Source organism: Calidris pugnax, unplaced genomic scaffold (genome assembly GCF_001431845.1).
Source record: "Calidris pugnax isolate Ruff unplaced genomic scaffold, ASM143184v1 scaffold64, whole genome shotgun sequence".
In the NCBI taxonomy this organism is placed as follows: Eukaryota; Metazoa; Chordata; class Aves; order Charadriiformes; family Scolopacidae; genus Calidris; species Calidris pugnax.
Window position 1 is genome coordinate 380,881 of NW_015090784.1, and position 24,757 is coordinate 405,637.

At 43.7% G+C, this 24,757-nt stretch overlaps 1 protein-coding gene across 1 annotated transcript in view; it reads left to right on the forward strand.

Moving 5' to 3' along the window:
* Positions 1–6: 6 nt before the first annotated feature.
* The window catches only part of TBC1D12 (TBC1 domain family member 12), a gene marked incomplete at its 5' end in the record, with an annotated part of 30,289 nt that continues 5,538 nt past the window's right edge, over positions 7–24,757 (forward strand). The window contains 9 exons of the mRNA XM_014966046.1: positions 7–251; positions 8,570–8,693; positions 14,551–14,607; positions 19,098–19,213; positions 20,631–20,713; positions 21,850–21,967; positions 22,284–22,390; positions 23,031–23,111; positions 24,339–24,433. Of these exons, the coding sequence (XP_014821532.1) occupies positions 7–251; positions 8,570–8,693; positions 14,551–14,607; positions 19,098–19,213; positions 20,631–20,713; positions 21,850–21,967; positions 22,284–22,390; positions 23,031–23,111; positions 24,339–24,433 (1,026 nt within the window). The remainder of the gene's footprint in view (positions 252–8,569; positions 8,694–14,550; positions 14,608–19,097; positions 19,214–20,630; positions 20,714–21,849; positions 21,968–22,283; positions 22,391–23,030; positions 23,112–24,338; positions 24,434–24,757) is intronic.

Consider the following 24,757-nt stretch of genomic DNA (forward strand, 5'->3'; position numbering starts at 1 on the left):
GCCGCCCCGGGCGTGCGGACCCGCCGGGGCCCAGCGGCGGAGCCCCCCGCCCCGTCCCCGGCCGCCCCGGGCTTCACCGACGTGAACCTCAACTCCCGCAACACGTACGAGGTGAGCCGCCGCCGCAGCGCCCCGGAGCACCTGCCCCACGGAGGGACGGCCCCCGCTGCACCGGCGCCGCCGCAGGAGCCGGCCGAGAGGGCCCGGCGGGCGGGCATCGCCGGCAGCAGCTTCGCCGAGTTCTTCTCCAGGTAAGGCGGCGGAGGGGCCGGCGGGGCTCCCCGGTCCCCCGGGGGGGTGGTGTGTGTGCGTGGCCGGCTGTGGGGCCGTGGGGGGGCTGGAACAAGGTGGTCTGTAAGGTCCCTCACAACCCAGGGCGTCCCGTCGCTCCGTGGGGAGCCGTCCCGGCCCCGGTGGGGTGTCTCCCCCGGCGGGGAGGGAGGTGGTGGTGGGCCTCCTGGTGCCACAGACCGCCTGGGCTGGAGGCCGGGGGGTGCTCGGTCCCCGGGGCGGGCGGCACCGTGCGGGGACACGGGACCGGCTCCGGTGGCTCGGGGAAGCACGAAGCCGTCGGTGCTGCCCGCACCGTCAATGCAGTTTGTTTGTTTGTCTGTTCTGAAGCACGGCGTGGAAAGCTTCAGGGGCTCGGCTTTGTGCTCAAATCAACTTGGGTTCTGTGAAGCCCTGTGAAGTTTCTGGCCCAAAAAACCTGAAAACTTTAGGACATCCAGCTTCGTTACCCGGGAGCTCTGTGGCACGGCTCGCTCTTTAATGTACTGCACAGGAAGTGCATCTTGACTTTATAGCACAGTTTATAGCATACTCTGTATTACTTGTATTTTGTTTGAAGAGGGGAGGTTAATTTCCAAATTTCTAGCAGTTTCTATTTTCCGAAGCCCCGGGGTTACGGTCACTGTGTGACAGTCTCTGAGAGCACGGGGGGTGTGCTCCCAGTGTTAGGAGGAGACAGAACAAGATAAAATCTATTAACTGGAGAATTGATGTAGAAGAGGTTTGATCTCGAGGCAGGATCCCAAATTGAGGAATAGTCCCCTCCTGCCAACCCTCAGGAGAAGGAGAGAGGGATTCCTGCCTGAGGGTAAGGACAGTGGCAGTTAAGGGTACGTTTGATGCCTCCGCTTTGTTTCGGGGGTGGGATGTCCCCCTTTTCCCATTAGCTCCTGTTAGTGCTTTTCCCTCCCACAGCCTTTTTTCACCCCCGGTGCATGGACTGCAGTGTATCGCCTTCCCTTTGCCTTATGACTTGAGCACTTTGACCAGTGACATCGGTCCTCATTGCCTTTTGCCCCAGCACAATACCTTAATGAAATTCTAGAGAGTTTTCCTCAGAAAAGACTGAACTTGGCGCTGCAGTAGAAGTTGTTGTCAGTACACACTGACGTTTGCTGTTTTCAGGGAAGGTTTGGGTAATAACGTGGAAAAAAATAGTTGTTGCTGTCCTGACAAAAGCTGTAGTGCTGACACCTCAGTGAAAAAAAGGGTTTGCCAGGGAGCCAATTTCATAGCCCAGCCGGCCGTGCCTCTGGTGCCTGTGCTGGTGACCAGGACTGGCTTCAGAGACTTCACACTCAGCTCTGCCTGGACGTTCCTAAAAGTGCCTGAGTTCCAGCTGATCTCATCTGAGCAGCCAAAAGTGAGATCTAGTAATAAAAAACCCTTTTAAAGATTTATTTTTGCTTAACAACCCCAAAGTTCTCTTCCTTGATAGATTTGTTTCTAGATACAGTTTGTATCTATGGATGGAGTTTGTAGTCTCCATTGCTTAGAAAAGTGGCAATAAAACTTTCTTTTCATCTTTTTTTGAGTAATTAGTTCTTCTGAACCATTTCTGATACTTTAAAAGCTCAGACCTCACTTTTAAAAAAAAACAACAAACTGCTCAGTTCAAAACTGACGGTTGCCATCATAAGTGGCTTTTTCTCTAGTTCTTAGAAAAGGAAACACCTCAGTTCTCAGTAATGAGGACTCATATTGTATAAAAACTGTCCTGTGGCTGAGTGTTGGTAGCAACCATACCTCCTCGAGGAGCTTCTCAGCAGGTGGCTGCTTGTGCTGTTGGATGATCACGGAGCCAGAGATGATGGTGCTACCCAGAGTGTAAGCTGTACCCGTGGCTGTGTGCTGTCAAGAGTGCTCACTGAGGAAGTGTGGTTGGTTTGTGTGGTGTCAGAACGTCTCCCTGCTCCTGCGGCGTGGGAGAGGAGGTCCTGCAGGTGCCAAACAGCGGTAGTTCAGCAGCCTGGAGCATCTTATTTAGGAAGCTTGGCTCTTTGTAATGCTCTTTGCCTAGTTTGCGAACTGTCTAAAATTTGGTAGCTCCCATAGTTTGTTTTTTTTTCTAATGGTCTTAATTGTAAATGGAAATTCTTTTAAAATAATTTTGCTGTTGTCTGAAAGCTGAGAGAAGGCAGGGGGGAAGGCAGGCAGCTCTGAGCCCCAGCATCTTCCCGAGCTCTGTGACAGGAGCCGTGGCTGTGCCCTTGAGGTTGTCAGGAATAATTAATTCCAAGATCGTGGGAAAGTTTACATCCATGATTTTTTTTTTTTTTAGGTAGGTATTAGGTGTAATATTAGGCTCTGGGATCTTAAGTTGTATTTGTGCCAAATCATTAAGCCTGTCAAATCAATGCTAACGGTTTCTAACTGAGAAATAACCTGCTGTCTTTTTGTTCTCCCTCTCTGTCTCTGGGCGAGGGAGGTGGGATGCCTCGGGTGCTCTGGAGGTGTGTGGGGCAGAGGCAAACCACGAGGCTGCGGTCGCTTCTCTCCACTGTGCTGCTGCTGTGGTCAGAGCTTTAGGTGGTTTCTTTCACTGTCGCTGCTTCACACCCCGGAGTGTGATTCATAAAACAGCCACATAAAGACACTGCTCGATGGTTTGTGGTCTCACACAGCACCTTACAGCCCCACACTCCGCTCTTGGGTTACTTACCGCTTTTGGGTAGCCCCAGTGGGTTGCTGTTGGGTAGAGAGTGGTTACCAGGGAGAGCAGGAGTGTTATGGGGACAGCAGAATTAAAGCCATGATGATTACCTTGGCTGAACTGTACTTTACCCCCCAAAGCAGCATGTGCAGAGCAGAACAGTAACCCCAAAATGGGCAAGCAGCAGGTAGTATCCAGGGCTGAGGTAAAGCCACAGTGGTTCTGAACATCTTTTAAAGATTAATTATACTTTGTAGTTCTACGTGTATGTACTGTTCCTTTATGAATTGTGTATTTACTAGACAAATTTAGGTGTCTGGTAGTTGGCAAACTTTCTCATTCCTGGATTTGAAGCTTACTGGGGACAGCAGCAGAGGTACTTCCTCTCTGACAAAAGCACCGCTTTCACAAATTCATGCTTTCCAGAATTCATCTTAACCAGTTTTTTTTCTGAGAATCAGGTGGGGAATGAGCTGTCCTTCTTGGGACAGATTTTTTTTAAATCTTCTGTTTGTGTAAAGGTCGAAACCTGATTGATGGGGGACACTTCACCAGGCTTAATTTACATCCCTGTATTGGCTGTGCCTCTGCCTTAGTCCTTGCTGACATCCTGGAAGACTTGTGTATTTGGGTAGAGAGCATTGCTAACGGGTGCAGGAAACACACTGGTGATGTATTGGGAAGGTAACTGGAGAGAAGGGCTAAGGCTTCCCCCCAGAAGTCCCTAGGGCACCCTTCTGTCTTTGTCAGACCCGTTTTTTTTGCTTTCTCTAAGCAATCTTGTAACTTAAGTGAACAAGCGGATGCTTATAATTGATTGGAATTAAAGCTCATTGGAAAGAGTAGGCGAGAGCAGCTGGACCCAGATCTGTGACTAACTTCAAACAGTATCCTATTTTCCTGAGTTAGAGACATAATTAACTTGGTATAAATAGGAAAAAGCATTCCTATAATTAAAATGAGAAGCTTCTCTGTAGATTCTTCATTCACGCTTTGCTAAGAATGATTTATTTCATGAAGTTGTGTTGACGTGTTTGCCAGTTTCTGTCTTTCGGTCATGGGAATAACAAATATAATGGCAACTTAAGCAAGGGGAGTCTCCAAAGCAAAACAAACTGTAGAAAACTTTGAAGACAAATGATCAGAGCTTTTCCTTTTTTTTTTTTTCTTGGCTCCCAACTTTTTAATAACTGTGAGACCTTAGAGCCATATGTAGAATGTCCATCAATTCAAAGCACCCAAAGTATTATTAGCAATTTCTCTGCTCTCTTTGGTAGACAAAACCATGTTCTCCCTTGGTACAGGTGTTTGCATTGGGCGTCTCATAGTCCTAGTAGGATTTTTCCTGAGGTAGGTTCTCCTTAAACTAATGCTGTAGTTCTGTAGGGGCTTTTTTTTGGGTGGGTTATGTGTAGTCTTTCTCAAGCCAGGCAGCTGACATTGCTGTTCACTTCAGTGTGCAACAAACTGTTGGCGCCGTAGCTTGTTTTGCCAAGGAGAGTTTTACAGAGGCATTTAAACTTAACCCAAAAGCGTCTTCTCCCCCCGTTCATGTCACAGAAGACGTTTTTAATTCCTTGGTCTCTTCTGCCCATTTTGTGTCACAGAGTTTCCTACAGACTCAATGTAGCAGTGTGGCAGGGTGAATGGGACCTCTCTTCTGAACGGGCTGGGACTAAAAGGAGAATGTTGTACATGGAAAACAACGACCAAAGGAGGTTGCTTTAATCACAGCTGGCCTCTAAGAAAATGATAGTTTTATGCTTTTGCTCTTCTGGCTGTTCAATTATTCATTAGGCTGTTTTGTCTTGTTTGTTTAAGAATAAAAAAAGGAGTTTAAGGATTTTGGTCACATTTCATTCACGTGGATGCAAAAAATTGTTATTCCTCTTCAGTTTCTGGGAACTGCTGAGATGTTTATGATATAATGCCTGTCCTTTTTTTTTTATATCCCTTATTGCTCTTGTTTGCTGTTCAGCTGGGAAGGGAGTGGGTTTGTTAGGCTGGGTGGTGGGCTTTGCTTTGAGCTCCTGACTGTGCTGTGATTCTCAGCCTTTTTATCCTGGTTTTCTAAGGAAATTAAGCTCAGGCGGTCACTGCCTGATCCCTCCAGTACTGCAGCCAGTGAGTCAGGTCTGGTCAAACCTCTCAGAGAGGACTGGAATATAAAATCCTGCAGGTTTTTGGCTGAAGGCTGAGTGTAAGTCTCTTTGTGGAAGAGATGCTGGTGGTCTGGCTGTTTGTGCAGGACCCAGCCAGCTGTGGAAGAGACGCTGGTCTGGCTGTTTGTGCAGGACCCAGCCAGCCCCTTTGCCCAGGGCAGTTCTGTTGGTCTAAACAAACTTCCAGCTATAGGCAAAGCAGGTGATTGTCTAGAAGTAAAGGAGAAGAGACAGCAGAGACACAGAGCAGCACATCTGTAGCCCTTCTGCATCGCTGGAACCACAGAAACCCAGGCCGGCGCTGCCCATCGCCGAGGCCTGGTCCCATGTGCTGAGGAGGATGCTCTGGGAGAAGGGTGGCAGCTTCACACCTCGTCCTTGTGCTCCAGGAACAGCAAAGGGGTGGTTGGTGTCAGCTACTCCACTTTCTGTCACAGCCGGGTGGTGGATTGAGGAGTTTCTTCCTGGCTTTGTGAAACACAAAGCCATCAGGCAAAGCTGGAAGGAGTGGGGCCCTTGCGTATTAATAGCAGCTGTCTGACAGAGCAAAGCCACGTTCTTGCACTTCGTAGTATTTCTGCAATTTATCACTGAAGCAGTGACACAAAATGCAGTGTGACTTGCTAACCGCAGCAGGAGCCTGAGGCACGGGGTGGCTACAGAAGTCGTACAGGAGTACTTTGGTACTACATTACACCATCGGGCAGTCAACAGCCAACTCTTGAAAGGGAGCACAAGGGGAAAATACTAAATGAGGTTTAAGCAGGCTGGTCAGAGTAGTAAAGCATTGCCAAATCTTGGGACAGCCTTCAAAAGTAAAACTTCGCCTCGTGCTTGAACCTAAAGTTCACAGACTTGTCGGCTGTGTCAAAGGCTGAAATCTTTCTCAGCTTTGTCTTGAAAGCGTATCTCGTACAGGAACGTTTGGGCTGTGGGCACGGGGGCTGCCCCGATAACGCTGGAGACTGTCACCCTGACTGAGAGGGAGTGACCCCTGAGCGTTGTAGGTAGTTTGCTCAGTTGGGCTGTACTTCCTTGAGATAGCTTGGTGAGCTGATCGAAGAATCTGCTGTTGTCAAGGAACACAAGGAATGTGGCTTCCCTGCTTCTGGTATTTATTTGATCCTCTGTGAGCTGCTGTGGCTCACTAAGCCAGGGAGTGAAAAAATTTGGATGGTTTTCTGTGGGATTAGTGGGTCGAATTGACGGGTGAGGTACAGAGAGCCTGGGAACTGAGGAGCAGGAGGGGGTGTAGGACACGAGTGGTGCAAGGAGGAGAAATGGACTTCCCTGTAGTGGAGCTGAAATAGGTTGGCCATGGTGCATGAGGCAGGAAGGGGTCTCGTTCCTCCAGTGTTGTTTGGCTTAGAGTATGGTGCTGGTTCACCAGCCTTGCCTTTGCTGGAGCAGATATTCCTGGCCATGCAAGAAATGGCAGAACATCTGCAGCCAACTGGTAGAAATTGTCCTCTTCTCACAGCTATGAGCTGGGATTTTGGGTTAGGTTCTGTTGCTTTTTATGTTCATGTCACTTTTCCAGCCATAACTAATAATGTGAGAGAACACTTCTGAGCACATGAAAGGGAGCAAAGAGCTCTGGACGATGTGGTGTAATTCAAATCTAAAGTAATGGGGCCATCCTGTCCATTGGGCTGAGAAATAATTACTCTGTGCACTCTGAGCATCTGTCCTGGCTTTAGGGACACACTTTTCCTACACACAATTCCTACAGATGGTGTACTGTATATAAACTGTTTAAAATGTAGAAATAGAATCCTCCTTTTGTTGCTCAGCAGGCTTTGTGAGTGGCTAACCAAAAAGGTTTGGTTTTCCTTTTAATGATTCATTATTTATGCTTAGAGTTGAGTTACGTTTGTTTCTGGATGTAAATTATTGAAAAGTCTTGTTTAAAGCAGAGGACTTAATTGTCTGTAATCAAGTGATGTTTTTCTGCTGGTATTTCCAAATTGTGGCATACAAGACCTTAGCAGAATGGGCAAGACTTGAGTATGAGGAAAAATTCTGTTGTGTTCTTAAGTACATTTTGCCTTCTGCACATGGCAAAGACATGCCCATGTGAGTGTAGTAATTCTCATTTCATACTCAGCTATGGTGACGCAGGAATATGGAACTGCAGGCTTGAAGGGTCTTCAGGTGGCCAGACCTTCACCTGCACAGTGTGTCTGTGGAGCACGCTCACACGGGCTCGCACAGACGGGGTTTTTGTGACAGGTGTTTGCTCATTTCCCAAATAGCAAAAATAAACCACCATTCTGGGAATTGAAAAGATGGTTTGTATTTGAAAAGCTATGCCATGTCTTAGAAACACTGACAGTTCCTAATTGCAAAACTACCCTGTGTGGTCAGAAACCCCCCCAGCTCTGGAGTTGCACTTCCCAGAGAGATGGTGGCGGTTGGAGCTGCTTTTGTCTGGGCAAAGCCAAGAGACTGTCTCCTGTGCACAGAGGGGAATGCTTTCCCTTTGAGGAGGAAATGTATTTTAAAGTATAGCAAATGCTGTAGGTGAAGAATGAATGTGGGGATCTCTTTGCAGAGGAAGAATGGGAAAGTACAAGGTTAGCACTGCACAATAACATCATCCAGGAACAACGCTCCATGTTCTGTTGGCTCAGAGGTCAGCTATGAGCATCCTGAGAAGTAACCTTACAGACAGCTGAACTTCTCATCCCTCTGTCTGGAAAGTAACTTTCCAGTATTCAGAATAAATGCACTTCTTTCAGTGCCTCAGTTCCCACAGATGGTGTGGTCAGTGGGAGCTCGTGACCGGTGGCACACAGTGGGGCTGTGTGTCTGGGCAAACGGTGGTTGATGCGACCCCCCGAGTGTGGGCTTGCTCAGAAGTAGGAGAGCACCGGGGTCATCTGCTGGTCCCAGTGCAATTGCTGCAGGCTCTGGCAAAGGTTTCCCGCTAAACCAAAGCTGTGTCCGTGTTCCCTGGTTTTCTGGTCCATGTGACGCAAGCTGAAGGGTGAACATTGCAGAAAATGTTAGAAAAAGCAATAGCTCACCATTTCTTTTTAAAATCTGTAAGTTATGCAGTGATTTCCAGCTGTTTTCAGTCTCCCACCATAAGTCTCCATAAGATACACTAAACTCAACCCCAAAGAGGAGCCTGGGAGCTGGTGTGTGCTGCCAGCTTACATCTAAGAAAGTGTCTGGGGTTACTAAAAGCTCTGACGCTGCATAAAGTCACTTAGAATTCGGAGGTAAAACTCAGTGTTAAGTAAAATATATTGGCATCAAAGCACCTGCAGTGGAAGCTCCTCCACCTCAAGGTACTTACTTCACAGCATAAGGGAAAGCCAAGGGAAAAAAAACTATGCGTTTTCTGAGCCCTAAATCTCTGCGGTGGTGAACTTTGGTTTAAAGAAATGTAAGTGGGTACAAATGTCATTTGTTTATTTATGTTTATAACAAACAGAAAACCCTCCTCTCTTTTCAGAAACTTTTTCACTAAAAGGACAAAGGAACTCAAACCTGCTGTCCAAAGCGCTCCTGGTTGGAAGCTGTTTGGAAAAGTCCCACCCAGGGAAAACCTTCCAAAAGATTCCAAAATTATTCAGCAGGTGAGTAAATATCACACAACTATGGATACAAAACCTGTAGAGGCTGATGCATAGGTGTTGCTGTGCTCTGCTGTCACCTCCTGTGCAGCCACACACTGCTCTGGGAACGCTTCTCTGGGGCTTTGCCTAAAGAACAGCAGTTACTGGGCAGGGGTTTGAGTTTTATCATCCTCTACAATGTTCTTCAATACATCTCAGTGCTCATAAAAAGGTGATGCATGTTCAAAAAGTGTTTAAGCTGTTTCAGTCAAAATATCAGAACTTGTATTAATTTCCCGTAAAACTTTGCCTTATCTAACATGATACACTACAATTTTTTTTTAATGGTAAAGTGATTGTGAAATATTCTAGGCTTCCTTTTGTGAAGTTCATTTCTGAGTTGCTTTTGCCTGTTTTGTACAATAAAACCATGGTCATACTTGTATATTCAGTTGTTCTTCAATCTAGTAAAATTTATCTTGAATATTCTAGTGTTACAAAACTGATTTTTTTTTTTGTTTTGTTTTTAATCTAACTCTTCGTTCCATAGTCCTTCCTGCCTGGAAGGCTTATCCAGGTAACTTGTGACAAATTACATAGAATTCTGAAGCATGCAGTCTGATTTCATTTGAATTTTTGATCTCACTCAAGGTATTTTTGTTTCAAAATAGTACTGTTAAGTTGAACTTATTTGGGAGTTACTAGGGTACTCCAGAAAGGTAATTCTGATTTCCTTCCTCTGATACAAAGTTCATTCCTGAGGAGGCTGTCTTTAATTTGATAAAATAACAATAAAATGGTATCGTCTTTAAAGATGAGCAGATGGTAGTATATCATTAACTGAACGTTAATGTGAGATCCTGCTTTTTCAACATTTTCAAATACAATTTTCCTTATTTAAAGGGTTTCCCCTTTTGGGTGGGAGAGGGAAACTGCTCCTGGTTTGCTTGCAGGTGAATGCGATGCTGTTGGCCCCTGTGGTGAAAATCCAGGTGTCTCTTCCCTCCTGAGCAACGGAGAGTGTGCACAATGCTACCGGTCCCCTGCTTCCCCTTCTCCAGTAACAAAGGTGTTTGTTCTGGAGACCAAGTCATAATCTGCAGAAATAGTCTCATTTTCTGTTGTTCCTCAGTGACTGTTTTTCTTTTGAACTGTAGTGCTCCCATGTGGGTATTGTTTTAACTTCTCCAAAGTGGCAGAAAAGCAAATATATTTTATTATATAGATTTATATATTTAAGTTGTGGCTGCCCCATCCCTGGAGGGGATCAAGACCAGGCTGGATGGGGCTTTGAGCAACCTGGTCTGGTAGGAGGTGTCCCTGCCCAGGGCACCAACCCAAAGCTGGATGGTCTTTAAGGTCCCTTCCAACCCAAACCATTCTATGATTCTATATTAAAACACTCTATTGTCGTTAGCTGTGATTGAGTTGGTCCTGGGCACTGGTCATGTGGCTTGCGTTATGGTGGCCAGATAAGGGTCACTATTGGATTTATATAATCTTGTGTAATGTGTCAGGAATAGCTAATATTTTTAGCCTCTAATTTAGATAAAGCATGATCTTTAGATAACTGTATGTCTTAGCTCCTAATGTGTTGCCAAAGGGGGATCCAGACTGATGCTATTCTCTGCACAGTTAGATCTACAATACCTGAGAGAACTGCTCTCTTTAATGGAGAGGTGACCCCGGTGTCTCTGCATTTAACATTTCAAATGTCTTGCCTGTGCATTTAAAATTTACAGTGTTGCTCCTTGTGCCTATGCCTTTGAAGAAAAGTCAATGGGTTTCTTTTTTTTCCTCAAAACGGTTCCAATTTGGGAAGCTGGCAATGGGTTGGGGTGAAAACAGGCAGGATTGGTCACAGAACGTCAGCTGGAAATAGTGTCTTTACTTGTGAATGGCTGGCTGAAGTCCCCAGACTGAATTCCCTGCTGTGCGGGAGATGGGAGTGAGAAGAACATAGGCAAGAATGCAGTTCTGAGGACTTTAAGAAGTTGATAGAAACACAGTTAGAGCTTAATATGTCCCATTCACGAGTAATTCTGTGAAACTGGCAGAATACTTCATATCCCCTGTGGGATGTCCCTACAGACTTCCACACTGACTTTCCCAATTGAAGGGATCCAGTGTCATCTGAAATATAAAATCTGCTTTCTTTTTCCTTTTTCTTTTTTTTTTTTTCTCAGCCATCTGTGGTCAGAACAATGGTCACTCACTGTTTACCAGCTTCTACGGAATAAGGTTCTAGGTGTAAGATTCTGCACATAAAATGGGCTCCAGCTGTAGACAAGCTGCTGGTGAGGGTGTTTGGGGTAGTTTATTAGCAAATCTTGCTGTTCCTGAGATGTTCTGTGGGTGAACACAAAGTTCTGTGAGACTGCTGATGCCAGTGGCCAGCTCTGGGAGGGTGGAAATAAACCCACAGTTAAGGAAACCCATTACTGAGTCAGCATCCTCCAAGTGACAGATGGGATCTGGAGAAGCCCTGTTGCAAGAGAAATTAACTCGCAACAGGAAAAGCTTTGTAATTAATAGAAGGAGAAAGCCTTTTGGATAAGGGTAATACTTATATCAAAGATTTATGGCAATATTGTGAAGGTTAAAGGACTTTCCTATTAGTAAGACAAGAAATAAATTGCGTGACTGTAGATTTGTAGTCCAAGGGGTGGTAGAGCTCCCGTGCCCTGTTTCCGTCCTGGCTGATGGAAGCCTCCTTCGTTACCGGGGTTTTGGTGAGGGTGATGTAGTAAATTGATAATCACATCTAAATGACCACTTGTGGCTCTGGGTCACTGTTTATCAGTTAGACGTTGCTATATGAGCCTCTGGGGAGAAGTCAGGTTGTGATTCCAACGTCTTGAGTAACTTCCAAGGAAATCTGGAAACTTCATTTGGGGTAGTGTTTCAGACGTTTGTCAGACGGTGATGCTGGCCAGCTCTGCCCTCAGAGACTGCCGAACGAGTTACTGGAAGGAACAGCTTTGCAAATTTGTTCGGATATGTAGATGAATGTTTTTGTGGAACGGCCAGCTGTGGGAGGACACGGGGCGGCGGGTGAGATGCTCCGGCTTGAGCTGAGGAGCTCTTGGCCACGGCATCTCAGGGCTGCTGGCCATGGCTGGCTCCACTGGGCTCTCCTGGGAGTCAGAGCTGCCCGGCAGGATGCGATGGAGGCCAGCCCCTGTGCTGGACATCCCCCTCCTGGGCTTCCTTCCTTCCATCTTCTGGAAAAAGGGAAAACAGCAACTCCCGAGGACTGCAGATCCCAAATGCCTGTGATGGGTTTAGGAAGTGTGCCTTTTTTCATGAACTGCAGTGAATAAACTGGCTATTGTAAGAAGTATGTGGTCATTAATGATCAGTCTGGTAAATTCTTTTCAGTCTGTACAAAAATCTGCTTTAAATTAGACTGCTGAAATATTTGAATACAGAAGCATTTAAAGCAGAGACCGACGTGTGGGCTGATGTGCAACACGGCAGGGGGTTGGAACTCGATGGTCTTTAAGGTCCCTTCCAACCCAAACCATTCCATGCTTCTGTGATTGTGGTGTGTCTGGACTGAAGTGCAAGTTCTTTTTGAAAATGCAGGATCAGTTTCATTTTTTGTGCTTATGGCTAAAGAAAAGAGCTTTTACTCTATGATTGGAATTACTCTCAATATCAAGTCATTCAGTTTAGCTTTTGCCTTTTATTAAAGCAGTCTCAAATATTTTTTACTAATGTTTAAAGCACCATGATTTTTTTCCTAATATGCCCAAATTAAATTAAGCTCAAACCATGGAAATATACATTGCCAGATAAAAAAAGAAAAACATACACCGAATTCACTCTATCAGCAGTTTTAACAAAAGTACTGTCAGTGACAGCCTTAAATAAGGGAGGGGGAAGCTGTTTTCTATTTAAACCTGACACGCCATGAGAAGCTTGGAGTGATGGAGAAGTGGTTGCTGATTCAGGAGTGAAGTAAAGCCAGCTTTTTCCAAAAGATGTCACTTCATGTATGAAATGGAAGGTGTTCATTTTAGAGAGCCTGTTAAATACTAACTCTGATCTTGGTACAGCTAACCTCTGAAAATATTATTTTTTGGGGTGGCTCTGAAATCTTTTTGGGGGAAAAAGAAGTAAAATACTGTACTTGAGGGCTAAAAACCAGTGCCTTCACTTGGATGTTTTTCTGATGTCATTATCTCCAGTCTGAAATCCAAGGGAGAAATTGCTTTCACTGAATCAGCACAACTCCCGAGGTCTCCCAGGGACAAGAGCTGTCAGAGGTTCCTCTTTGGAGGAACAGATGTATTTTGGGTTGGTTTTCATACGACTCAGACCTTCCAGCTCGCAATATTAACTCTTCCCTCCAACCTTTGTTGTTTTGGTTAAACAATGTGTGAAGCTGCTAATGGTTAAGAAGTGTATGTGGCATGTTTGCCAGCAAGTCTGAGAATCTGAAAGAAGGTGGTACGGCCAGTGTAGATGGTTTTCCATAGGAGTGGTCCTTGAGCAGACAGGTATCTGCATGGAGGTCCCATGCGCTCGTCCTGCACTGCTGCTGGGGAGAAAAGACAGGAGAGACTTCTGCCTCTTTAGCAGGTAGAGGAACATCAGTAACAAACTGCCTGGAAACCAGGACAGATGATAAATGGGGGTCCTGGGCCTCGCAAGGAACACAGAACACCCCAACAACCACGTCTCTGCCAGCAGCAGCGGTGGGAAGGCCGTGGTGGTTTTCTTTGTGGTGGTCACATTCTCAGGAAATGGCCATCACCTTTCCCGAGTCCCACACACACTCAGTACAGTGCCATGCTCGGGGTGAAGTAGGGTGCTGTGTTGAACTCCTTCAAAGACATTCTCCACCCTTTTAGACTTTTGCAATTACTGTCTTGTCAGTAAAATGTTACCGAAACTGGCAGGACCTCAGTGTGACCAACACCTCTTCCCTTTGTTCTGTGAAGGGTGTAAAATAGTGTTCACCTCCTGGGACCGGCTGCTTGGACAAGGAGAACTTCTCCTGATGTCCCTGCTGTGTTGGTGGCACTAACCTACCTTCAGGGGAGCACTACCCCGTGAGCAGGGACAGGTGTTTTGAAAACACCACAGAGGTGTTGACTCTGCTGATGTGAATTCTTCAGATTGATGGGGTGGGTTGGTTGGTTGTTTTTTGTTTTTTTTTTTAAAAAATCTGAGGTTTGAAAGTACCCAATGCCTTGTCCCTTGACAAAGGCGTATCCACATCCAGTTGTGTGTCTCTTCTCCTTCTCCCCAGGGCAAGTGCTGTTCTTGAGCCTTCGTGCTAAGCCCTGAAGCAAGCTTAGCTCACGGGTGAGGGTCTCCCTGGGTGTGAGATGTGATCTGCCGGGAGCCCAAGGAAGGCCCAGGACTTCCAAGATTGGTTTTCAGAGCAAACGGTTTCTGTTTCCTTCGTCTCAGCCCAGAGACAATCTTTTGCTCTTTCCTTTTGAACAGCTTGTCTTCCAGGGCTAGTGGAAGCCCCCAAAGACTAGTGGGAGTGTAACTTGTGGGTGACGTGGACTAGGGAGAGACGGTGACCTTTTGTCTTGCACCTGAGAAGTGCCATGGAAAAAGGGTCTCCCTTCGGGCAAAGGGGCCAACTGTAGAAAATATTAAAAAAACTTAAATTAAACCAGGAAAAAATAGTCCAGTAGGTGTCTGTGCTCATCTGGCACAAGTGGGAAGTCTTTGTATGTGTGGTTTTTGTATACGTGGAGGGCTGGAGAAGGAGGAGGAACAGCCACGTGTTTCTTCAAACATAGAGTATTAGCACTCTACATGTGAATTTAAATTTTGACTTGCATGTTGCTATATTGTAATGGTCTTTTCCTTCATTTATTCACTAAGGTTTTGCTTCTGTTTTTCTCATTAGGATGACAGTTCTGGCAGTCTTGCGTCAATATCTGCTCTCAGTCTATTAAACACAGGGGTATGAAATTTAATATATATTCTTTCTAGCTGTATTCAATGCCATGCATGGGACTATGTAGCACTCATTAAAATAGAACAAACATTGCATCTTCACAGTAGCATGAATATTTTATGGCACTAACCATCAACTCATTAGATACCATTAATAAAATAAATAAATAAACTTCACACAAGTCTCACTAACAACTTAAAGTGATAGAGTTTTATTGTTTATATTGCATGTTCTTGAATAGCAGGAAATAGGTAATGCTAGAGCTTGACAGTAATTTACTTTTCTGTGCTTGTGTTTCCTTGATTAATGGTAACTGTTGTTAAAAGGTTTAATTTGTAGTATTTTTGAACACATTTCACTTCAGTTCTGTGTGTTTTCCATGTAGATATCAAAAAGGTGGAGGCAATAAAGACCTCTGCAGGCTTGTCATTTTTCTTTTGTTGAAAAGACCAGGGGATTTTTTGGTGTGGTTTGTTTGGGTTTTGTGGTTTGTTTGGGTTTTTTTGTTTTTTGTTTTAGTTTTTTTTTTTATAAAGAAGATACAATTTCTTCTTAAGCACGAAGGCAGTTTATAATCAAAAGGCTTTTTTCCCAGCCCCCTTTATGTGCTACCTGTCTGTAGGTTAATGTACTTATCTGTATTTCTGTACAAATAAATACTGGAAATACAAGTCCCTCCAGATATCAAAGTGCTCTTAAATATATTGTCACGGTGGTTTTCAGGAAAAACATGCTTTTAGCCTTTTAACAGGTTAATTATTGGCAGTACATGAGAGGATGCAGGTCCAGCCTTAAGGAGATAACTTTTCTTTCTTTCTATTAGAGCTGAGATTTGAGATTTTTTTCAATAAATACCATTTATGCTGCAATAAAAATTTTTTAAACAACGTTCCTTAAGCTACTGAGTCCATACATGTGACACTTCTAGCATTACTTTATTTTTTAACATCAACAGGTCTTATGTAGTCTTGAATTTTAACTGTGAACTGTTCATATGCCCTGCATGCTAACTATTTGATAAGACATTTGACTTCAAATCGTGTTTTCAGCTTGTTATGGAAGAGTATTAGCTCATGTTTTTTGAAGTGAAATCCTATGTCAGCTCAAGCTTTTTATCCTTTGCCAAGAATTTTAGGTTCTGCATCAAATGCACAAATGCACGGTTAAAGCTGTTGGATTCTTTACATCAAGTCACGTGAAATATTCCAGAAAAAAATGGGTATTTTAGTTGCACAAACTCATGAGTTCTATGTATGTCTGATGGTTCTGGCATTTAATAATCAAATAAGTTTTCTATGGCACAGGCTACTTGAGGAAGAAGCATCTTCCATTGGGAAGCTTGGATACTTTGGAATGTATTTCACTTTGAGGCATGTGCAGTCGTGACAGTTTGAGCTTGAAGCTTTTTTGGTCTCATTTGACTCTTTTTAGGAACACTTACTGTTTCCCTCTGTGTGTGTGTTCTTTTCTTGCAAAACCCAGCTGTTCGTAAAGCGTACGTACTTCCAGAAACACACTTGGGTGGCGAGTTCTGCCTTTTGGGGAAAATCCCTGTTGAAGATTTTTTAAATGTTTTTTTTTCCCTTTCTCTGTTGCTTTGGAAATACTGTCTCAGTTCTTAGCATGTACAACAGCCAGAAGCACTAGCACCATCCAAATGTGTTTCTTGTAATAAAAAGGTCAGAGTGGCTTCATTCCTAATGTCCGTCTTGCAGTGCCTTTTTGTTTAAGATGTGCACACAGGAGGTGTGTAGGAACGTTGAAAAGGTCAGTAGGTGCTGTTTGAGCTGTCTCGTCTCCGACTACTTGAATATACGTGACTTGTGGCTCCTGTTACAAAGGAAGTGTGAAAGTAAATCAGAACTTCTGCCAAGGATGGGAGGGACGGCGCTGGGGCCTGGGTGCTGCCCTCCGGGTGCTGTCACAGGGCACGTTCCCATCTTAAGGATGTGTGTATTCATTCCTACAGTGAGCGTTGGGTTTCTGGTATTTCTCATGCTTGTGTGGATTACAGCAGAGCTCTTCCAGTCCTGTATGTCCAGTTCCAGATACTTGTGTGAATGTGCTGGATGATGTTGGGTCATATCGCTTTCAATCAAAATTTATCTTGTGAATTACCCTTCAGGAGAGGAATATCTTGAAGGAAACCTGTATACCCACTGCTCTTTGCTAGGGACCTAGAAATATTTAGAACTAAATTGTATTTAGGATTAGTTGGCCAGTAAATTTTAAGTCATTGTGTTTACAAATATTTAGTTTTTCAGTGTGAATGTGTGTATAAATGGTGATAGCAAACAGTTGCTGTGTCGTCTTTACAAGGTGCGTATTTGGGCTCTTTCTGAAGGCAGAAGAGCAGCAGAACATCTCCTAGTTAGAATAGCAGGCTGCTGGTTCTGGGTTTGTGTTGAAACAAAGTGAGTTACTTGGTGGGCTACTGGGGGGCAGAGCATGGGTCAGGGGTTCAAGGGTGGAGAGCTGAAGGCTTGGGAGGAGGAACGGGATGGAAACTACTTCAGGAGATACTGTGAGTGTCTCAGAACCATTCTTTGGCTTGTTTTGTGGAGGTGCAGTCACTTTTTCTCATCAGTTAAACTATTTTTCCCACTCCCACTAGAAAAAGAAAAGGGCAAGAAGTCCAGATGACTCCTCAGGATCTGGAAAGTGCAGTGGAATGTAATGCCTATGGCCCTGCCATGGAGCAGGGCCTGGTCAGCCCTTGGATGGGAAACCACTGGGAATTCTGGATGCTGAAGGCTCTCCCAGGTGAGAGCGGAGTCTCCATCCTTGGTGATGTGAAGAGTCTGGCCCTGCACAACCTGTGGCTGTTGACCTTGCTTTGAGCAGGGGGGCTGGAGTAGGTCTCCAGAGGTCCCTTCCAACCTCAGTGAGTCCGTGATAACTTCCCTTTGAGAGAAGATTAACGTGACGTCATTGAGGTTATACTTGTTATACTTTTCATATCATTTAATGTATTCTGCTCAGTGTGGAAGAACAGAAGTGTTGTTAGGGATGAAAGGAGGCTGCAGAGCAGAGAGCTTTAAGTGACCTTAGCGTTGGGCAAGCACTTTGTGCCTTCTCTGTTGGCTGGAGGCTGCAGAGTTGCATTGGCAGGAGGGTTTTTCCCCTTTAACTTACAGACTGCAGATGCATACTGAGCCTTTAAGCTATATATTGGCTTTAAAACTGTCAGCTCTGTATCAGTAACGCTGTCACTAGACACTGAATGTGTGAAGCCCTGTTCAATCTCCCTGGGAGAACTAACATGTAGAAGACACAGCATATTGGGGTGAGATTCATTAGGGAGCAGTTTCTAGAGAAGACTGTTACATCTCATTGGTAAGATACATCACCTAACTAGTAATCATTTTTTTTTATTTTTGGTGACTTTGAATTTCCTTACACGATCATTAAAGCAACAGATGTACAAGAACAAACTGTCTTTACATGAAAAAAAGCTTGTACGAGTTAGAGCTCACTTGGGTGTGCATAAGAATAGAGATGCCATCTCTGAAATTAATGAAGTATCTTGAATTTGTTCTCTTATCATCTCTGAAAGTACATTAATGAAGTATCTTGAATTTGTTCTCTTAAAAAGGCGATTTTTCAGCATTTAGTATTCTGTGTTTGAATCCAAGCCTGTGGAAGACTTGCAGAGAAACTCCCATTTAGTCTTGGTGCCTAAGGAGAGTGTGAACCCACAGACTGACTTGCTTTGGGAATACGTTGGAAGTCTTCTCACAGATAACCTTGTCGGATTTGCTGGATTGTAAGAAGGGGTTTCCCAGTCACTTGGCAGTACACTTTTATTTACAGAGGCTAAAAAAAGGGGAACGTGAGATATTTGAGGTTTTCATCTGGCTCTGTCTAGCCTTTTTCCTAAGACTGTCTCGGATTTCTGTTTTGTTGAGTTGTTCCTGTGGAAAAAGGAATGGGATTCTTTCTTCCTCAGAATCTTCTGTGCATTGAGGGCTGTTAAATATTTCTGAGTAGATGGGATGTTTTAACCCCTGAGGAATAAATGATGAGAAACAGACCGAGTGCCAATATACTAGTATTTATCACTGGGAGTGTAGTGTGGGCAGTGCTGGGTGAGGTGGGTCTGGGCTTGCCCCAGGAGATGAGGAGTGCTGGATGGTGGCTAGGGTCGGGGGAAACAAGTGGGAAGAGACACAGGCTTGCTAATGAGTTTGGGAAGATGATGCAGGTTTCTTAACTAACTGATCCTCGGATGCTCTGTAGTGGTACTGACCTAGAACAGATCAGAGATGAAGTTGCTACAGGAAGTTGTGTTCTCATTCATCTTTCCTTAGCAGCTCTGGAAAGCTGCACTGTCTTGCTAGGAACAATTTCAATGTGTAATGTTAGCTTCTTGCTGTCTTAAATAATTTAATGTTGTCTATTTTAACATTGTTTAATAAGTGTTCAGCAAGCTGTGCTTACTATTTAGAAATGAGGCTGAAAATTGAAATTTAATTTTTATCAATAATGTTATTTAGGAATATGAGGCACGGACAGGAAGAATGTATAAACCTCCACCCCCATCAGCAAGACGTAAAAATATTGAATTTGAACCACTTTCAACCACTGCTTTGATTCTGGAGGATCGGCCAGCGTAAGTATGAGCCTGCTGGGGAACCCATGGCTGAATTTGTTAGATGCACTTCTGATGAGCTAAACTTGACAAGTCTTACACAAAAAGTATCATTGGATTATTCCATCCCAGATAATAGCTCAACAAATTCCTCCAGGAGAACCTTTAAGTATATTGTACTCTATTGAGGAATTGCTTCTGATTGTGGTGGGGCCACCAGTCTGTTCCCTCCTGTGTATCTCAGCTGTGGTGAGGGAAACAAGGGGAGCAAAGCTCCATTGCACATCGAGAAAGCTCATGATGGCTCTGTTAAATGTTTGCTCTAATCAGTTCCAATTAGGAAATGGAAAATAGAACACACAGTGCTTCCTTTGATAGTCTCTCTAGTGGTGTATACCCTCCTTGGGTGCTAGGACAGAAATACCCTGAAGGGAGGTAGGATTGCTGTGGTTATTTTATTGTAAATGCATTGTTTCTTTCACTGTGTGGTGGGGAGTAACTGATTGGCTGATGCTTTTCTGTACTTTCAAAATAATGTAATTCACAAACTAACCTATGTTTTCTTTACAAATGACACTTCCACTTGTTTCAAATTGGAGTGCCATCTCAAGTGTCTCATGTGGTGCCACCATCTCATCCTTGAAAAATCCCAGGAAATACCAATAAAGTTATGAGTTCTGCTTGTATAAGAGGAGATGGAAAAGTTGTTTGTTTTTTTCTCCTACATATTAAAATAACAAAACTGTCTTCTGTTTCCTTTGAACTGAAGTAGAGATTGGGTAAGAGACTGAGACCAAACATTGTGCTGGGATTTGTTTTGGAATGAGTCTGGTCAAAAGGAAGGTGACTCTGGGCTCGCTGTGCAGCCAGAAACCAAGCAATTTTTAGGCTGGTGAACTCGTAGTTCTGCAGCAAACTTCCTTAGCTCTAGCTGGGACAGAACTGGGGATGTGTCCTTTCCTCTGTGCTGAACCTGTCTTCTCTTGTGGGAATTCTAAAGGGCTAACTCTAATGGATAAAAACCTTTACCTTTTATTGGAAATACATCATCATCGATTTCATACTAACAAATGGAGTATGGATACGCCAGTAGAATTAATGACTAAAATATGCATGTGCAGAGATGCATTGGAATAAACAGCTCTATATGGAATATCAGTATTTCCCTTTTGTCACTTCATGCAAACTTCATTGGAGCATCATTCCAGATGTTCAGAAAGTCTCGTAAGCGTGCTTTGGGGGAAGCTGTAGGAGAGCTGATGAACAGGAGCTGTAAACATCTGGTTGTTGGAATAAACAGGTCCTGCTGCTGTTACTGAAACACTGGGAGATTGACAACCCCAAAGCTCACCTTAGAGAGATGCCAATTTAAAACCTGTTTTGAAATAGTTCAGTGTGTCATTTCTGTGTATTAAATTCAGGAACAACTTGTTTTCAGAAATCTTCCTGCCAAATCAGTGGAGGAGGCTTTACGTCACCGACAAGAATATGATGAGATGGTGGCAGAGGCAAAAAAGCGAGGTATGTTAACTGCTAATAATCACTATAATTCTTTTTAACTGTGCAGCACAAATAAAGTAATTTCTGGCTGTAGGCTGGTAGGTACAGTAAATAACAACCTTGCTTAACATCCAGGGTATTCTCTGGTACATGTGTGCACACAAGTTAAAACGGAACTCAATTTTATCAAATGTTTTCTTATTCCACCGCAGTGAATGTAACTAGGTTCAGAAGTCAGTTTAACCTTTCTTTAATTTTCAAGGAGAAATTTTATGATTTTTTTTTAATTACTTGTCTAATGTGATCAGCTAGAAACTTTCTGGGTACTCAAGAACCTTTTTTTCAAGCTGCGTTGCCATAGTTGCCACCGAGAGCCAAAGTATACTAAAGCTGAGTGCTGATAAAGATCTGTGTCTGAGATCTGAATTTGAGATCAGCTTCTATGTGAAGACAGGTGAAGACTTTGACTTTCTTCCAAACAACTTTACCTGTGTAAACCTTCCTTCTCCCACTAAATCTGATTTTTTTTTTTTTTAATTGAGCCTATCTGTAGCATCTGGTACTGTGTCAATCCATGAACAGTTGTTGAAAGAACTCCTGCTGTCTCGTGTGTGGTGCTCAGGGAATAAGCTGTTTTAAGAATCTGTGCTGCATGTTTTACTTTGGCTGTTCTTTGTGGTGTGAAGACAGTGCTGCTCTGTCCTTTCTTATTAAAAAAAAAAAGGGATCTGCAAATGGTCCTTTTTTAATAGAAGGCAGAATACTTTTCTCTTGTTTGGCATTGTGGCTTTGTCTCAGGTCTTTAGGTCCTCTTTATAGAAAGGAAAATACATGATCCTTCTAGGTGGAAGTTTTAGTAAAATCTGAATAATTTAAAAATGGATGTAGGATTGCTTTTTTGAATAATAATTTTATCTATGATTATTGCTGAGTATTCTAAGAAATAAGTAAAGATTTGGTAGAATGTGTTTTGAAATTCATTACAGGAAAACCAGTGTTAGGGTTAGGGTTAGAGTAGTACCTATGCTAGCTCATGTGCAACTGTAATTTACCCTTGATCTCTTTCAGGCATTGTCTAACTAATTACATCATAGCTGAATTATTTACCTTATAACTTATATACACTAATATAGTATTATTAACGTTACACTTAACAGAAATTAAAGAAGCACATAAAAGGAAAAAAATAATGCGAGAGCGTTTCAAGCAAGAGGAGAACATTGCTAGTGCCATGGTGATCTGGGTCAATGAAATACTGCCCAACTGGGAAGGCATGTGAGTAAATCCTGCTGGGTGGCTGAGGCCAGGCTGCCCAGCCTTCATTTAACACCTGATTTTCTTTGACCTTTCTGTTCTGTTAAGAACTCAGTTTTTGTTGCTGTGATGTAGTGACAGCTCATTGCAGAACAACACGGTGTGCTTTCTGGGACCTTCATGGTTTGGGGTTTTTTTTAGTGGGGCTTCAGAATGAGCAGAGATCCTTCAATGTCGATTTGGGAAACAGTATGTTATTTTGCTTATAAGTTGCCCAATGATTTTAGAAAACAGGCTGTGTAATATTGCCTTTTTTTTTGCTGTCTCCCTGTCCTAGGCGTGCCACCCGCAGAGTCCGAGAGCTGTGGTGGCAGGGATTGCCCCCCAGTGTCCGTGGGAAGGTCTGGAGTCTGGCTGTGGGAAACGAGCTAAATATTACTCCTGGTATGCCTGAACTCAGCACATCTTAATGCAAACATGAGCTCGGTTGTTTTCAACAAAAAGCTTAAACTTTTGTTAAAAAAATAGAAATCGGATTATATTTGCTTTTTGAAGAACTGTATTTCACAACCTTAGGAAGAGGTGTTTTTTAGACATAGCCTGGTGGATTACGGACACAAGGTTCAAAACCTGCTTACAAAAACATGTTAGTCTTGTAAGAGTTAAGGTCGTGCTCCCCACCCAAAGAATACTTTTATTTTTAAAATTAAGAATTTGTAGCTTTGCTTTCATAAGGGAGCGGAAAGGGGAACTGCTTTATTTCATAACTAATGATTTTGATGAACTGGAAGCGCTCTAACCTGTTCAAAAAATAAAAATTTTAATTAAGATGTGATTTCCCTCTTGTAATGTGGGCGCTCAGGGCAGAGGAAGGTGTAAGGCAGTGCACACCACGGAACCCTGTGCCGCAGGGGGAGCGGTGTCACCAGCTCACACCCTCTCTCCTGCCCCCAGGGGTGAAGGTGAAACCAAGCCACAAAACCACAGCCCAGAGCTCCCTGTGCTTTTGGGGATGTGTTGGATGGGTGCTTCTCTTGCTTACCTTTTCCTTTCCTGTTGGTGGTTTTATTTTGCCTCTGTGCAGAACTTTATGAAATCTTCTTGTCGAGAGCGAAGGAACGATGGAAAAGCTTCAGTGAGCCGAGTTCTGAGACTGACACAGAAGGTGAGACCTCAGGGGTGCTCAGCAGCCTCCATGCCCCCCACCAGCCCAGCCAGGCTTACCAGGGCAGCTGCAATCTCAGCATCAGCAATGTTAAAAGTGGTAAAAGTCACTCCTTAAAAGTGTTCTCAGGCATTCCCTGCTTAAGGGTTTGTTTTCTTATAAGAAGTCCGTGAATGAGAGGCTTAGCAGTATTTAATACATCTTTTATTGATATAGTAAAATATTGCACGTGCCAGTTTGCTGGCAAATAGGTGTTTTCCTCGGAGTTCCTGAAATACCAGGAGTAAGGTCTCATGAAAATTTTAGATGAAATACCAAAAGAATAAATGGGAAAGTAAATGACAGTGTGCTCTACTGCTTAGTTCTGCTTACGTGGTTCTCATTTGCTTCCATGGTTTTGGGAAAGAAAAATTATTCTTTATATTTTGATTGTGGAATGGAGAGGTGAGGAATGTGTAACATTCCACACTTCAGATCCCACTTGGCTTTCCCTGGCTGCCCAGCTGGCATGGCTTCCCTTTAACTCCTGCCACTAGGATTTGCATCCTGTCTCCACGAGGAGGGTGGGACAGAGAGGACTGAAGGGCAGCTGCATTTCTTCTGCAGGCTCCTGAGTGAATGCTGCCTTCTGTCCTGCCACTCGAGGAATGCCAGTCCTAGGGATGCCAAAAAAAAAAAAAAATCTGAGTCAAATGAGAGCTAACGAGAGCTCAGAAATACATAACTTACACAGATCATAACCATGTCATCAATTCTGGAAACCTCAGTGGAATTTCTCTGTATATTGTAGTTACCTTCAGTAGAAGTGGGACATGAGAAATGCATGACTGAAAATAACATGCTTGACTCTGCAGGTGAAGAAGCGCTGGCTCCTTGGGATAATGATGGAATTAATCTTTTTTCCCTCTAGTGTACACAGTACATTTCAGTGCTGCTGTCTGAAATGAGCCACCAAATGAGCTGATTAGGAATTAAACATTTGGAAAGTGAGATCCCACTGGGTCATGTTTAGATCCAGAGCAGTGCTCTCGCTCTGTGCTCCTCAACAGACTCAGAAGCTGACGTCGCGGTAGAATATAAGAAAGAAATCAGGGTTTTGGGGACTTGGCTGGGCAAAGTTCAAACTCTAGTGACTGCGGGGCCAGCCGGAGCCCGGAGGGAGCGTTACACAAAAGTAAAAGGTAACCTGTACCTGGCACTGGTAACCAGCGTTGGGTTTCCCTGCAGATGCAGTTGCATCGGTTGCGGATCGCGAGGCCAGTCTGGAGCTCATTAAGCTGGATATATCACGCACATTTCCATCCCTGTATATTTTCCAGAAGGTGAGATTTCTGTAACTTTCTTTATGACAACTTTAAACTTCTGAATAATTAACCAACAAAAGAAGCCTAGCTGGCTAAAGATGGAATTGCTTTTAGAAGTTGTGTTTGTAACACGATAAAGTAAAATTAGCTCTTTTCTACATAAAACAGCAAATAGTAATCTTTTTTTTTTAAATGAGAAAGTAGGGACACTTAGTGATGGACTATAAGGCTTTTTCTCTGGGAAAAATTGCATGTGGTTCTTATTAATGTTTATGAAATTACATGCAAAATCAAGAATATTCTTACTGCTTCTACAGAAACCTTGCTGTATTTCAGTACATA